Genomic DNA, 17,553 nt, shown 5'->3' with positions numbered 1-17,553 from the left:
TTTATTCCTCAGGAATCTATAGCCGCACTGGTGTGGGAAATGCCTAAAATTTTAGTCATTATAACCTAATATTAATTTTATCTATCTTTATGTGCATCAGCAAAGGAAAATACTGAATCCTAGCATAGTAGGGTGCATCCTAACTGGTATTTGTGAAATGTTTTATTCATAAAATATCAATATTAATTTATTTTTAAGTATAGATACCACATTAGTGACTAAATTGATGTTATTGTTTGCTCAGTTTGTTTCACCACCCTTACCTGATTTAAGTTTTCAGAAGTATTTGTGGAAAGTATGTTTTCAAAAAGAAAAAAAAAAGGGATGGGTGACTTTACATCTTTTTTCGAAAAAGGTTGTGTAAATTCACTTGTGAAAATGTGACATTTTTCATGTGGCAAGGATGTGAAGACATGTTTCTGGGTATATCCATTAGACCGAATATAAGACATTTGCTCCCTGTAAGTGTTTGTTTGAAAATTTAGGATCAGAGAACCCTATAATAATTTTGAGTTGGAAGGATGCTCTGGAGGTCCCTTGGTCCAACCTTCCACCCAGAGCAGGGCCAGGTTCAAAGTTAGATCCCACCCACCCAGACTAGAGCAGGTTGCTCAGGGCCATGTCTCAACTGGAATATCTCCCAGGATGGAGACCCTACAGCCTCTCTGGGCATTTGCTCCAGTGCTTGTTGCGTCTAGCACTGCTTTTTTTTTTTTTTTTTCCTCCAGAATAGCTAAGCCAAAATTTCCCTTGCTGCAATTTGTGTCTGTGGCCCCTTATCCTTCCACTATGTATCACTGAGAACAGTCTGGCTCTTGCTTTTCTATACCCTCAAATTAGGTAGTTGTAGAGGGCAATGAGAGCATGAAAGATGGAGGACTTTGCATTCAGTGTTAAAGTTCAGTGCCAGCCCATTTCTCCAGGCTGTCGATGTCCTCTGAATGGCAGCTCTACCCTCCAGGTAGGTATTGATGGCTTCTCTCAAACTGGCACTGTCCCCAAACTTGCTGAGGATGCTTTCTGTACAGGTTGTTAGAGATGCTAAACAGAATTTGCCCTGGAATTAACCACTCAGGTGCAGCACTCTTAACCAGCTGCTGGTTGGACTTCAAAACCAGTGACCCTTCAAATCCAGTGATTCAGATATTTTTCCGCCATTTCTTTCTGATAACAAATAATTTTAGCATCCCTATCCAGCTTTACTGTCACTTGTCTTCATAGAGAGTTTTGTGGACTTGACAGAACTATGTATGTGTGACTGGTAAATATAGTCAGGAGATGGTTTTTAGGTGCATTAAATAAATTCAGTATGAAAATAATTGCAGTTCCTACTTACTGTGTTACAGTAATTGAATTGTTTTGAACTACTAGTCAACCCTGAATTCCAGGAAGGTTTTTTCTTTTGCTGTTTCTGGTGCAAACTCCTATCCATTAAAACAATAATGGCTCGGCAGATTGTGGAATTCCTGAGCAAGGACACTGCTAACTGCAGAAGTCGCATGTTCTGGTCATTAACTTCCTTGCAGTATTAGAGTAGGTTATGGTATACTAAAAAAAGTCCTAGAGTAAATCTTAAGCTAGTAACTCCTACCAGTTACTCAGAAAGTGTTACAGGAGATCAATTTAGAGCTTACCACAGAATGAAACCAGAAGGTATTGCCTGCTAATACAAAAGACTTCTGGCTTTAATTCTTTCAAAGATCTAGCACTAATGCAGTCTATTTCTAGCAGCTCTGGAAGATACATTCAGATTACACACTGAGAAAATAAGATTTCTGTCTTTGACAGTAGGAGTTCAGATCGTACAAAATGTTGTCTTCTATACTTGCATGGTCATACCTAAATCTCTTGACTTTGCTTCAAAGTCAGTTAATAAAGATAGCTAACTTTATTGCATGCAAATTGTTTTTTATTATTCTTGTATGACATAAGACTTTCCTTTTTTAAAAATGTAATTTCAATCACGTGCAGTACACACACATGCAGAGTAATATGTTATTTTGGAACTATTGGGCATACAGTTTTCAAATCTGGTAAAATAGACTGGCAGAATTTCCCTCTGGTAACACACAGAGTTTGGTCTTGCAAAGGATGATGTATTGAAGCAGTAGTCTTGTTCCTACAAGTAAATATAATGGAAGTAGCTCTCTAGTGTAATGTGGTCAAGTGGTAGGATGAACAATCGTTAATTAAGAACCCTGGGAGCAGCTAAGCCTGAAAAAAGCAGGTGGTTTTGGTAGAATTGTGTAAATGTTTCTGAGATCAACTGTTAGAAAGGGGAGATTTTTATTTGCTCTTGCTTTTTATTAAGTCTATCCAATGTATAAATTTTATTGTAGAACTCACCAAGTTATTTAAGTTGGATAACCAAAGATTATTTGTTCCTCAGTCCAAGTATCTAAATAGGAATCTAAATATTGTCTAGCCTGTTGCAGTGGTGAAAGTTACAGGCATTAAAGACAGAGCTTTTTTTGGCCCAACATTTTTCCCATGATATAAATTATGCAAATTAACATAAAATGTAAGTTTCAAACACAGGTACATTATGCATCATGTCTCAGTGGTTTAATACCTGATAATGTATGGAATATATCTTTTACTTCTGTGCTCAGTAATGTAAATTGGTATTTGGTAGGAGCTAAAGAAACTAGTACAGCTTTTCTTTAGATTGAGAAAAGTAAAATATTTTCTGTTTTCTTGAACACTTTCATAATGAATGTGACTTGGAATTAATAGTTGAATTTTTGCACGAAAGTAACTTTCACTTTGGAAAGCATAATTCTGTAATTCTAGAGATGTATGGTTGAAGTTTTATTTACTTCGCACCTCAGAAAATTGCATTTTGAACATTAATAGTGTGTTTTATTTGTTTTACATGGGTTGTCTCCTACACAGAGCATTAACATATTCTCTTTCCCCTCTTCCATTTAAAATGCTTCCATGAAAATGGCCATGTGTGAATTTTCAGTGGTGCACATTATTTTGTTTGGTCCCTTGCACAAGAGTTGATTGAATGCAAGGTGCTCACTGAAGGGAGGCTGACCTGAAAGCAAGCACCTGGCTGGCTGAGCTCTGCCCGGGACAGTATTAGAAAGATTTCACCAGTTTCTGAAGGAAGACTCCGGAAGAGGGTTTGTCCCCTCTCCCTGCTAATTCATGGCTCCCTCCTGCGGACTTGGCTTGTGAATAAAGTTTCTACAGGCTATGGAAAACTTTGCATAACAGTATGTTACTAAAAGTTCTGCACTATAAATAATTTCTTTGAAGATTATTTTGTGATGTAGATATAGAAAAGACTAAGCTACTACTTTGCAAGCCTTTTTAAGCACCCCAAAATCAGGAAATGCTAAACACTGAAATGTGAAATACATTTGGTATAACATTCTGATACTGCATTTATAATGTAGTACTGGAATAAAGGTATTTTGAACAGATCATTTAACTATTCGTTGGTGATTTCTGTTCAAATGTTTACCATACTGTGAAAATGTAGACATAGCAGCATTTCTTTTTTGATTGAAGAGTTATCTCTCAAATGTCTAATGCTCATGGATGCAGAAATCACACATTCATTCATCTGTTTGCGGTGATTCACTTTTGATGACAAAGTAAAACAATAATCTTATAGAAGTAATCTCAGCCCTGTGGTTTCCTGTGGATTGTCCTTTCATTTTGTATCGATACTCAGTAGAGCAAGTAATTGCATTCTTCTACATGAAAACAGTTCTCAGTTGCTCTTTTTCAGTGCAAAGGGACGTTGCCAATGCTATTACTTTGTCCCATTTCTAACCTGATTGCCTACACACACTGTGACGCGTATGTATCAGCAAATGTGTTAAGTAAGAAAAAATAGGAATGTACACCAGGGAAAAGGCACATCTGACTATGCATTTATTAGTGGTTTATTTTGAACAAAATAGTCTACATTGTTCATGTTTTAGTTACAAAGATAATTAAATCTGAAGGAAAAACTGTTAGAAATCATTAAAAATGACTGGTTAGGTGTCTGATCTTAAGTGTCTATGAGTAACTAGAGCATATGCACACCTTGCTTTATATCACAGCTTTACATTTCCATTCTTTAGCTTTTTTATGACATTGGTCTTCCTTGGCAGAAGAGATACTTGGGTGAATCATAAAGTTTAGAATTGTGATTCATTGTTAAAGACAGCTCTGTTTCTAGCTGTCTTGTATAATGAAGGTTTTGTTACAAATCATGTCAGTTTAAATGAACATGCCACAAAATCAGAACGTGGGTCAATGCAGAGGAAAGAGAATAAAAGGGTTTGGTGTTTTTTTGTTTTAAGAACAGACGTATTTTTTAGAATTTTTTAAAGAAAACAGTTCATTAATTATTCTTGAAAATGACGGACAGGTATTTATATTTAAATCTAAGTATAGTAACATAGCATTTAATACCCGAGCAGCAAATTCATTGCTGTAGTCATGAACCTTAGTTGAACAAGACAGATAGTCTTGACAATTGTGTTGAATTTCTGTGATGAATGAAAATTTGCAATCATATCACTGGTAAAATGCCTTTTAACAGTGGATAAGCAGGGCAGGAATGTATTATAGAATTGCAGTAACTTAAGACTTCCAACTGTCTCTTGTTCAAAACCCTCAAGAGAGGATATTATGAGTGCATCAGCAAGGAGTTGAAACTTCCTATCCAGCAGGATCAGGAAATGTAGAGAAAAGCCGTATTTTACTGCAACAGCATTTATGTTGTGTTTATTTTCATAAGCTGTTTCTCAGTTAAGAAGAGTAAATTGACCAGATGTCTTGATGAGTCACCTGAAACCCAGGAGGGAGAGACACGGAGTATTGGCAAATACAAAATACCAAAAAAATACAAAAACTAGAACAAGAGAGTAAATGCTTCATAAAGACAGGCTGCTAGTATTTGATGGGGATGTGCACTATAAAACTCACTGTGAGGAGAACCTGCTCCAGCTAGGGCGAGCTGAGAGATACTACTTTGTATTCTTAAGGCTGACATTTATTAGGCACATAGATAACTCCAAAGTAGTGGTCTGGTTAGTGAGACAGATTAATGTATGAAGTTTGAAATGGTGAACAACTTAGGCAAGTATGTGTTATGTTATGCTCATATCTTAAAAAAAAAATCTGTGTCAGTAAACCTTGGTTCCAGTGACTTCTGATGGAACTTAAAAGTTCAAATCCCTTTTGAATTGTATAGGAAAGCCTAGGAAACTTACTTACTAAAAAGGCTTGTTTTGCCGGTAGCTTCTGCAGATTTAAGTAGGGCTTGTTGGATTGCATCCCAATGCTAGTGAACAGGACATGTAGCAGATGAGAAACTCGAGTGCCTGAACTGCAATAGCCTAATCACATCATGATGTATATGGATGGATGCACATGGTAAGGGCTATCCCAGTGACCGAAAAGAGATTTGCAAAAGCATGCAGAGCCTGCAGTCCTTGCCACCATAAATCTTACTCAGAGTTTTGTAGGAGGAATGGGATGAAAATTGTGAAATCTGTCAGCATATTCTGTAATAACAAGAGGAAGGTTATTTGTAAAATTTAAGCAGAAGCTTAAGTAACCTGGCTGTCAGAGAAAATATCTGAATAGCTGTCCTTAATGTCGCTGGGAATTGGCCATTATTGAGCCGATCCCGAGCTCTCGCTATTCTTCATTCTCAGGGCGTATGTAGAGTTATTTGAAAGACAGTTGAGCGGAGGAATTGGAGGAAGCTTCCCAGGACAGCCATGAGCACATGAGGAGGCCTTGCGGGCTTGTTTGAGAAGCTTGGAGGCAGAACTGTGGTCAAAAGCCCTTTCCTCTCGCTGTGGCTGTGCAGGGAGGGACAACAGCCTCCCTCTCTGGGCATCGCTTATGGGGGCTTGTGGGCATTTCATGCCCTCATTGAAAGCACAAGAAAGGAGATAAAATCATGAAGGAGTGCTCCTCCTTCATGGAGCTGTAAACTACTATTTTAATGTCATCAAGACTTAACAGATGAGAGTACCCTATTGCCTGGTTGGTATTTTAGTCACTGCAAAGGACAACCAGCAGGTTCAGGTTTTGTACTGAAGTAAGAATTTGGACAACTGTGGTCAAGAGCAGTATTTAAATGAGAAATTAATTTTTTATTGACAAAACAAGACCCAAAATCTCCAGGCAACTTTATTTGGCAGCAATACGTTGTTACTCTCTGGCGTGTAAAGAACGCTCAGGCTTGTATTTTCACAATGTTATTGGCACATGCTCCTGATTAAGATACTTTGTGATAGAAACATTTCATCATGCAGTGTCTAGTCCGCCGTGTCCCACAGAAAAAGAAATAAACATAGATGAAATCATAGCCTAGGCAGCATTGATAGTAGGTGTAAGAAAAGTTAGTGTGCTGAAATAATTCTTGCCTTTGTAGAAATGAAAGATAATATTTTTGTTGTTAAAAATACTTAACAATATAAAAATGGTATCACAAGCATTTTGTAAAACAGAGGACATAGCAAATGTTCATTCATAAAATACTTTAAATTTTAGGTGTAGGGGTCACTGAATCGCACATTGCAGTGAAATCTTAGTGAAGTATACTGATGATGGTAACACTGGCACGGTTTTTACATAAACCCACACATAACAAGACTTCTTAAAACACAGTCTTAGTGTTTCGTTATGCTAACAACAAATATATTAGCCTATAGTCCTCTGTGGCTTGGTGGAAACAATGCTATCAGATAAAGTTTTAATTACATCAAAGTCCCTTGTCTAGAAAATTTAGACTGCCGTTTATTTCACACCTTTCTTCTGGGAGATAGTAATTGTTAAATACCAATACAATTTTGTAAGTGAATGGTTTCCATGTTAAATTTGATTTTTCTGTTAGCTGTACTCCTGTTTTATGTTTTCAATTAACAATTACTTGGGCCTAATTCAGTAATAGAAGAACCATGCTCTTTCCACTTACTACTAATGTCTGTAATAAATATAACGTGGTTCTATAGGCAAAATAATTAGTCTAGCAGTGCATGGCTTTATAGTAGTTGAAGACACTTCTCTGTATAGTGAGTTAATCATCAATCTCAGTGACTTTTACAGAATATAATTAAAGAACCATGGGCTTGATCAGAGAGGCAGGGGATGACTTTGTCCAAATTAGGTTGTGAGTGGAAAAAGTAACTCCACTAACAATAAGATCATTTCAGATATCAGGAAAGACATTTACCTGGCCAAAATAATGTATTAATGGCATATATACAGTTGTCAAAATCCCTGCTTTAAGTAATGGAAAAATACCCACTCTTCAACAGTCACAAGGAGTATAAACCCTTCAAAATGATACTTGAATCTGTAGAATAACATTAGGAAAATGGAATGTAGAGTGAATCATCCAAGTCTTGCCAACTAGAAATAACATGAATAGTTATGGACAGGCACTGTGAAAATTAAGATTCAGGAACTGATTTAGTATGCCAAGCTGTCCTCTAATTTGTGTTGTTATTAAGGTGAAATATTTAGGTCTCAGGAATGAAGAGTTTTCCTGCTTTGATTGCTACAGTACAATTGACAGTTAATCTGGAAAAAACCCTAAAGTGTTAATCCTCAGGGGAGCTTCTCACCTGGGTCTGCTTGATGTAAATTAGACACACTAATATGAGTCTGAAAAAATTTATGACAGAGTGGATATCTGCCCACAGAGTAATGTTTAATAACCAAGAAAGATGAGGGAATGAATATTGGCTTTAGAAAAACTGAGTTTATCTAGAAAGAAAGAATGTTCTTCAATGGACAATGTTTATGGCTTATCAAAGGACTAGGTGGAGAGGCAGTATCTAAAATGGGTATTAAACTTTTGAAGAAGGTTATTAAAAGTTAGTGGGTTAATCTGTGGACTGTCTTTTAGCCCTTGCCTAGATATAGTTTTCATTGCTAAAAATGATGGCCTATATCTCCCTGAGAACACAGTGAAGATAATGCCATTAGTTTTGCTGATGCATGCACATGCCAAGGTCAAACTCAAGACAGAGGATTTAGATTTGACCTCTGAATTTCCACATGGCAGAACTAGTCTTGTTTTTACCTCAGGGAAACCAATATGTGTTATTAGCAGAGAAGAGTTTCTTGCAAGAATCCAAAACCATAACCTAGGCTCGTATTGGAAGACAATGATTTGACTTTTGATTTTCCAAAATATTTGTCTAATTTTAGAAATCCCATAGTAGGTACAGTTAACACATCTTTAAAATAGTTGTTGTATGGCTTTTCAATTTTTAGATATTTGGTTTTGCTCATTGAATCACTGTAATTATATCTGAAGAAAAATGTGTTTCTTCATGTAAACTACACCAATAATAATAGGATTTGACAGAATAATTGTATTAGACAATGTACAGCTGGTCTGTCCCCCAATAAGCACAACTTAATGCAGTACTGAGCCTATTACAAACAGTGCTGGCAGCCCTGCTCCAAAGGGCAGTCAAGGATCAGGGAAGTTGTTTGCTTAGCATTTCTGGAAAAACAAACCTCCCTCCCTTTCACAGTGTTTTACCACAGACATGTGGCAAAAACAATTCACCTGGGACCTTTGGATATGTTTTAGTAGGCACACAGGCTTGAAATGGACCATGTGGGTCATAAAGTTCAGCTTCCTACAGTCATCATGAGGTAGAAATTTAGTTTAGAACTGTCAGATGAAAAAGCTTTTTTTTAGAAATCATAGGTCACTAAACCTTTACAATTACCTTACAAAAATCTAAAAGAAAAAAACAAACCAGCTTTCCAAGTTTCCTCACATATTCTTCCTTCTTCCTCCAGGAGGAAGTAGTCACTCACAGCTAGTTTTCTGTTTTATTTTGAAACTTTGCATTCAAACCCCATTTTTCTCCAACAGTTGAACATGATTATGCCATAATAGTTTGGTTGGTAAAATTTACATATTTTTTTTTTCAATTCACATACCAATAAAACAATTATTGTCAGTACAATTGAAGTACTGTGCTTAAATTATGGAGTGGAGTGTAACATAAAACATGATATTCCCTCATAGGTATACAGAATGATATATTGTGTTCGGATGCAATGTTACTGTGACAATTGGTGACCCAAATTACTTTCACAGTCATTATGAGATACTGCATATACTGTGTGCTGTCAGGTGCCAAGAAGCATAAATATGATTCTATTGTGTAAACAAGCAACTAGAAATTTCCAATCTTGTTACTGTGTAATAAGTTTTATGTTGTTTTAGGCAAGGAAATAAAATGAGATTTACTGAGGTTTAGGTTAGAATAATAGGTAAGCAATCATGTTAAAAAAAAAAAATTATCCATGAGGAATAATAATAGAGCATTGTGAAAGACTATATTAATGAAACAGCCCTATTCTTTGTAAATTGTTATGTTCCAACTTCTTCCTTTTCTGCCACCTGAAGTTTTCTTAAGAAAACTTTTTTTTTTTCCTTATAAGCAAGAAGCTTTTATTCAGGATATGTCTATCTTGTTATAAACTGTTGTACCCCTGTTGAGTGATACTCCATCCCTAGCAAACATGCTTTGTCCTTCAACCCTTTTTCAAGACTGAAATTTGCTGAGGAACATCAGCAGTACTGTTTTGGGTAGTTAAGTGGTATCCAGAACTCAAATATGTTTCTAAATTTTATGTCTGTCCCTTTGTCTAAAATATATGCTGCTGATACAACTTTGTAGCTTATAGAAAGTTCAGCTACTTAAAATGGCATTGCAGGTTTTTTTTAATGTCTGAGTTATAGGCTATATCTGTAGGGATAATGATAATGTGAAAAGTGGTATAACAGGTGTGGATAACATGATGCAACCTTTATAATATTTACAGTCTTACAGTCTGTAAGACTTTTTTTTTTTCCTAATAATTCCTGACAAATAGAAATTTAAATGGAATATCAAAAAAGTCAGAAATGTCAAATGTATTAATTCAAGATATAACTGATTGCAAATATTAGGTTGTTGTATAACTATTCTGGGCTTTCCATGTGATTTTGTGGTAGAATATTGTAGACTTACGAAGTTGAATAGAGACATTCATGAAAAAACTGCTGAATTAAATGCCATCTCTTTTTGCTTCCAGCAATTACTTGTCGCAGACAAGACGGAGGACAGGCTGACATCAGTGAGTGCCTTAAATACTCTGGCCCATTACCATCCTTAACACAGACATGCCAGATTCCCTGCCAAGATGACTGTCAGTTTACCAACTGGTCAAAGTTTTCTTCCTGTAATGGGGACTGTGGAGGAGTCAGGACAAGAAAACGCACTCTTGTCGGTAAGAGTAACAAGAGAAATAATACATCTTTTATCAGTTATTGCTACTGTTTTGATTAAAACCTGTTGTTCTGAGGTTCCCCTATGACAAGCAAGCAGTGTTTGTCATCGTGGCAGAAAGCAGACCCGATGTCACTGTCATGCTCTATATACTGTTGGAACAAAAAAAATAACCCCTCAGGAGAACAAACTCCTGCCATATGTGTCACATTCTTGATCATGGGGAAGTGGCTAGAGAGAAGATGCGAGAACAGAGGCAGCCAGGGTTTCTTCTGAATGGAGTGCACGCAGTAAACTGCAAAGCAAACCATTTCTTTTTTTGGCAGGCAAGGCAGCATTGGCTGTAGTTCCAGCAAGGTGAAAAATTTAAAGCACCATAATTAACCAACAATCTGATCCAATCCAAGGAAATAAAATAAAAAAATCTTTACCTGCATTTGTGTTGAACCCTGTGTTACCTTTTCATCAAAAGGGGCACAATGGTTTGCTATTTAAAAGGTTTTCATATCATGCTTATTCTGAATCCTGATTCTGCAACCTGCTTCTGTGCACAAAGAGGTCAGGAAAGTTGCTGGCTTACGGTTTATCGTTTGTACTGAATTATGTCTTTGAGATTATCTATTTGCGCTAAGCATTTAACAAATATAAGAGACACACCTTTGTGGTTACACTCTCAAGCACTTTCTCTGAGTTATAGCTTCAAATAGAAAAATACTTTTTTCACAAGTGTGGTGGGTTGACCCTGGCTGGAGGCCAGGTGCCCACCAGAGCCGCTCTATCACTCCCCTCATTCACCAAACAGGGGAGAAAAGGCATAACGAAATGCTTGTGGGTCGAGATAAGGGCAGGGAGAGATCACTCACTAATTATTGTCACGAGCAAAACAGACTGAACTTAGAGAGGGAATTCATCTAATTTATTACCAAGCAAAACAGAGTAGAGGAATGAGAAATAAAATCAACTCTTAAAACACTTCCCCCCACCCATCCCATCTTCCCGGGCTCAACTTCACTCCCGGCTTCAACCTCTGCCCCCCTCAGCAGCACAGGGGGACAGGGAATGGGGGTTACGGTCAGTTCATCACATGTTGTTTCTGCCGCTTCTTCATCCTCGGGGGAGGACTCCTCTCATCGTTCCCCTGCTCCAGCATGGAGTCCCTCTCACAGGGTGCAGACCTTCAGGAGCAAACTGCTCCAGTGTGGGTCCCCCACAGGGTCACAAGTCCTGCCAGCAAACCTGCTCTGGTGTGGGCTCCCCTCTTCACGGGTCCACCAGTCCAGCCAGGAGCTTGCTCCAGCGTGGGCTTCCCACGGGCCACAGCCTCCTTCAGGTGCCTCCACCTGCTCCGGCGTGGGGTCCTCCACGGGCTGCAGGTGGAATCTCTACACCTCCTCATCCTTCCTCCATGGGCTGCAGGGGGACAGCCTGCTTCACCATGGCCTTCACCACGGGCTGCAGGGGGATCTCTGCTCCGGCGCCTGGAGCACCTCCTGCCCCTCCTTCTGCACTGACCTTGGTGTCTGCAGAGTTTCTTACATCTTCTCACTCCTCTCTCCGGCTGCAAAAGCTCTCTCTAACTTGTTTTTTTTTCCCTTCTTAAATATGTTATCACAGAGGCGCTGATTGGCTTGGCCTTGGCCAGCGGCGGGCCCGTCTTAGAGCCGGCTGGCATTGGCTCTGTCAGACACAGGGGGAGCTTCTAGCAGCTTCTCACAGAAGCCACCCCTATAGCCCCCCCCCGCTACCAAAACCTTGCCACATAAACCCAACACAACAAGCGCTTTTTTTTTTTTCCCCCCTCCTTAAACTTCATTTGACTGACAGTTTTCAGGCAGATACTGGACAATTTAGTGAATGTCAAAAAGGATATAACTCACAAACACTAGCTGATTCGTTTAATGGTGTAGGTAGTGTGAGGCACTCAGAGATGTCCAGAAGAACTTTGCTTTCTTCTGGGGAAGGAAAACTCTTCTCTTCACATCACTCTCAAATCACTTTCAGTCCCAAACAAGGTTAAACAATTTTAATTTTACTAAGACACAAAAATAGATTTGGAAAACTGCTAATGAAACCCAGAGTGGCTGCAGACCCTGTTAATGATTTGCATTTTCTTGGTTTATGTGCATTTTCTCAGCTAAGAGTTTAGGTCTGCAATTTGTTTTAATTCCTCAGCAACCATGATTCTGTGCACAAGCTGTATCTTGCCAGCATTGTCTAATCAGATTGAATTCTCACCAGATCGAATTGGGTCTGTTTTCTTTGTTTTTATTTTTGGGTTTGTTTTTTTGTTTCACACTGATCTGTAATTGAGAAAGAAATTCTTGTTCAAATTCCCCCGGAGCTTCCAATAGAAAACCTTTTAATAGAAAATCTAGTGCAAGTGGATTTTTTTTTTTTTTAAAATTGATGACAGACCAATCAATAATCATCTCTCCTTAACAAGTTCAGGTGTAAACCCACTCACATTCCTTTCCTTTTACTACTTCTGGTCTTGGCTACACCAGGACTTCCATCTCAGATGGTGTTTTGGTGCATTAGAATTACTATGGCAGCTGAGTACTTTTCAGCCTTAAGCTTTGGTTTACGTCTTTTGAACTTCTTAGCTGGAGTTTTGTAATGTCAGATTTATGATTAAGCCAGTCCTTTCCCTGGCTGAATGTTTGCCCTCCAAGTTCTTTGTCTTCTCTGTTCTTCCATTGCCTTCGTCCAGCAGCTCAGATCACCGCATGAGGCAATATGTTGCTTAATTTTCTGCCTTATTTCTTGACATAACTAAAAATGCTCTTTTGTGGGAGTTTTTCCTCTTCATTAGGCAGAGTCTTTTTCTGTCTTGTGATTCTGTTACTTTGTGTCCCTTGAAAACTCTTGAATTTTTAGTTAACAGAAAAAAAAAATTTCCAGTGATGTCCAACCCTTTGCCGCAAACTTTTCCTTGTTCCATGTGACGGACACCCTTCTGCTTTGAAACATTTTTTTCTTCAACTTCTTTTTAATCTGCTCTTTTATTTTTTCAGCATGAAATGAAGAGGGAAACAACCATGCTCTGCTTCTAAATTATAACTGAAATCTCAAGAGTGAGACTTGGCCTCTGTCACAGCACTATTTGCCAATTAGTCTGTATTGTCTGTGGCGGAGGAAAGGTACCTAAGGGGGGTGCACATTAGCAGCCTCAGAAAGAATGTGATAGGATCCAAACCCTACCCCCGCTCCATCCCCCTGTAAATCAGAAAAACCATGGACGGTGAATAATTCATGATCTTCAAGAAGGCTCACTGTGACTGTTTTATAACTCCAGTGAACTTTATGCCGTTTGCTTCCACAAGGGGGAAAAAGCCCTGACTAACAATTTTTTTTTATTTTAAAAACAAAACAAGAAAGAACAGATTCTCTTCCCATGCTATTACCACTTTAGAGATACTTTCCTGTCCTGAGTCAAGTTACCCCTTCAAACCTGCTAAGACTGACGTGTGCTGTGATGTATTCTCTGTGTCAATGTGCTACCCATGCTAATATGTAGAGCCGACTTGGCTTAATTCATAATTATTTATGGTGAAAATGAGGATGTGAAGTGTATTTTTAGTATGAAGTTATCTTGTCAAAAGAAAGATAAATTTTTCTTCTGGTACCTTCTTTCTATTCTGAATGAAAGCAGTAGTAAATACAAGCACTGAGGGTGCTGCAAAGTTGTCTCCAGCATTGTTTTGAATAGCAAGGAAAATACTACAGAATATTAATTTACAGTAATACCTAAGCAACAAGCATTTTTAAAACTACTTTTGCAAAGATTTCTACATTAATACATATAAACTGTCTAGTATGGAGAGCAAAACTGAGCAAACTTTACCAAAGAGACAATTAAAAATAGATTTAATGGGAAGCAGAAGGTGAGTGGATGGCTATGCTCCAGTTGGGGAAGGATTTGAAAAGAAACAAATTCACAGGAGAAGCTTATTCTCTTAGAGAGGAAGAATGGTAATTATTAACAAATGTACAATAACAGGTGATGAAATTAAAAGATTTTGCCATTTTGAAAGAAGATACTACTGTAGCAAAGATGCATGTTACTTCCTTCTGCCGTTTCCTTCAACTTGAGAAAGTTTTATCCAGAGACAATTTTTTTTTTAGTTGGACTGCACACTGATGATGAAATAGGTGAAAAAGGGTATATTTGTTTAATAGCTAACTTTTTCAAAGTGTACTTCCCAAGCAATTTTATCCAAAGCAAATAAAATATATGGCTTTATCCTAAAAGATGTTGCCTTTGTGCCAATTGTAGGCATCCATTACTTTATAAATTAAAGTGATTAACCTAAATGAATAAAGATTAATGTAACTAGTTCTAGGCATATGTATTTGATTGCAAGCACTTGTTACACAAGTCTAAATGAATTTTTTTGGGGAGATGTGAACTGATACAAGCTTTCTAAAATAATTATTCCTTCTTTCTAGGAAAAAGTAAGAAAAGGGATAAATGCAAAAATTCTCAGTTGTACCCTCTGATTGAGAATCAGTTTTGTCCGTGTGACAAGTACAGTGCTCAGCCTGTGGGAAATTGGTCAGACTGTATTTTACCAGAGGGAAAGCTGGAAGTATTGCTGGGAATGAAGGTACAAGGAGACATTAAAGAATGTGGACAAGGCTATCGTTACCAGGCCATGGCATGCTATGACCAAAACAATCGACTTGTGGAAACATCACGATGCAACAGTCACGGTATTTAGAAACCTCTTTTCTTTCATCTATTTACTTATCTGTTTTATTTCATTTAACATAATATGTGTACAGGTAGAATAGCAGATTAATATTTATTGCTTAGGCTTAATTTTATCCCAAGATACCTTCAAACCGAGCACACATTTTTGCTGACTCGCAAAATAGTAAACTTAATTTTTACTGATTACTACAGTGCGATATTCGAAAGTAAAACAATGATAACTTACTAACTAGGTATTTTAATAGATAAAAGTAAAATCTTGGTTTTCCTCATAACTGTACCTGTAAATTTGAGAATAAAGCCATTTAGAAAGGTCAAATCCTCCAAAAATAACCATGGACCACATAGGAATATTTTGGAAAAGCTGAAATTATTTCCACGGATTCTTTAGATAGCTTTAATCTCCTTAAATAGCCTTATCTCTACCATTTGCTCTTCAGCACCTTAACAGGCATGCATTGACCTAAGTTCAACAACACACAACACTTTCTCTGCGTAATTCTGTCATTTGTAAAACTAGAATGTTTAAAGATTTTATATTCTTTGTATTCATGTTGCTCCTGGAGGGAACAGAGTTCCTTCCTAAAGTGGATGCATCTGTACTGTTAGGATCAAAACTGGTACTTTCTGATTTTCAGTGAGCCAGAAATGTGCTAATTTACATCACTGGAGTTTTTGTGTTCATTTTTTTTCCTGCTTGCAGTGCAAAATTTTATCTGAGCTGTTGATAAGAAAAGCTGCATGTCAGTCTCAATGCCATTAAAAGGTCAATGTAAGTTTAATTCGTATATGTATTCTAATTCTATTTACTTGGATAAAGTTAAAATAGCTAATCAAAGAAATGGAATAACTTAAAGGGATTTTAATTAGCATCATTAATTCCTGTTTAGAGCTATGATAAATTAGAAACTGAACGTATCAAGCCAAGCTGTAGCATATCTGTGATTTGATGGAAAAGCGAGCATTCAGCTTAATACCTCAAAGCAAACCTAGAAGATAATTTTGTGAAATATTTTCTCACATGTTTATTTTTATTCAAAATCATCTTTTGCTGTAGTTAACTCATACTGAAAGATAAGTTTGCATAAATACATCTGAACGACAAAGTCTAATTCCTAAACTCGCCAGGAAATGCCTCTTTCTACTCTGAGAATGTTCTTTCATTCATTCTTTCAGCATTTTTCCAGGTTTAGCCTACTTTTGCAGATACAAGGGGGCTAGAACAGATGATATGCTGTTCTCAGCTGTTTATTCTGGGTTGAGGTCCACAAAGATTTAATTTTGTTCTTTTGTGTAGGCTAGAGGACATGCTACACTTGCTTAGCCGGACCAGGACCAGTCGCCATCGTAGTAGTACCAAAAGACACAGCTTCCTCTAATGACCAGCAGTTGTGTGAGCACAATCTGCCTGGGCTGGGAAGTTGTCCTGAGGGAATTAGAAAGCTCCTCAGAAAGCTGGTAGGGAATGCTGAGGAAAGAGTCGTGGAACAATCTGAATTGTTCAGAAGACACCATTATAAAATACAGAACTGGAACTTTTTCCTATTTCTTTGTTGATTTTTTTGTTTAACTTTAACTGTATGCGACACTATGCTAGAAAGTAGTATTCTTTCAGCATCAAATCCAGAGTGACCTTTGAAAAGTGGAAAATTATAAAAGAACTTAAGTCCATGGGAAACTAGAGGGACTGATGGCCTACTGCCAGTCAGTTTTTGTTGATTTGAAGAACGGGGACTGACAGGTTTTGTGTCAACAGCCAGGGGAAGATGCATGAGGGAAGAAGCTGTCTGTCCAAGAGTAAATTGTAGGTGTGTACGTAGTAGCTAACATGCTGCTTAAAGTAGCTTGAAAAAGAGGTGGGAACTCTTTCTTTGCATAGAATGAGCATGGATGTAGCTGCTTTCAAGCCCTGGCAGTGCACGTTGAGGTGCAATTCCATTGCAAATATCAGAGAGCTAAAAGAGGAACAAAAAAAAAAAAAAGATATTCTCAACCATCTCTGTTTACCTTGTTATAACTCTTCATTGTAGCAATTTCTAATCTAATGGATTTTATCAGTGAATGTCACCTACACTCACAGTGACCACAATGAATAATAATCCAGGGGAAAAGCCACTAACAGCACATCGTTATTATACCTTCTATACCCAGGGCTACCATTTACATGCTGTTAGCACTAGCAGGTTCCAGAGACAACCTTCCTAAAACACAATATAGCATTGTTTTGTTTTGTTTTTTTCTTTCTACAGTTTCATCCCATTTTTCTCGTGGCAGATTTGAAATCTCTTTTAGCTCACTTTGCAAACTGGAGAAGTTTGCAAGTCATTACTATATTTATTGTAGGTTGGGAAGCCTGAATCCTTTGGGGTGGTTTTGATTTGAATTCTTTCTCTCTAGATCAGTTTATTAAGGTGTGTGGTTCTTTGATTTATTTTTTTTTTCCTCCTCTGTTTCATTACCTGGTTTTGATTGTGAAGCACAAGACATCTGTGTGTTTTTCTCATCAGTTCCATTTGAGGGAGAGAGTACCTTATTCTTATCCATGGTGTTGTGCATGGGCAGATCAAGTTT

General features: G+C 37.6%; 1 protein-coding gene across 1 annotated transcript in view; it reads left to right on the top strand.

Moving 5' to 3' along the window:
- Positions 1-14,981, top strand: part of LOC129200317 (thrombospondin type-1 domain-containing protein 7A-like) — a gene marked incomplete at its 3' end in the record, with an annotated part of 64,803 nt that extends 49,822 nt beyond the window's left edge. The window contains exons 12-13 of the mRNA XM_054811644.1: positions 10,075-10,269; positions 14,718-14,981. Coding sequence (XP_054667619.1) covers positions 10,075-10,269; positions 14,718-14,981 — 459 coding nt within the window. The remainder of the gene's footprint in view (positions 1-10,074; positions 10,270-14,717) is intronic.
- Positions 14,982-17,553: the final 2,572 nt, after the last annotated feature.

The sequence above is a fragment of the Grus americana genome, unplaced genomic scaffold (assembly GCF_028858705.1).
Source record: "Grus americana isolate bGruAme1 unplaced genomic scaffold, bGruAme1.mat H_45, whole genome shotgun sequence".
In the NCBI taxonomy this organism is placed as follows: domain Eukaryota; kingdom Metazoa; phylum Chordata; class Aves; order Gruiformes; family Gruidae; genus Grus; species Grus americana.
This window is presented reverse-complemented; position numbering and strand designations above follow the sequence as displayed.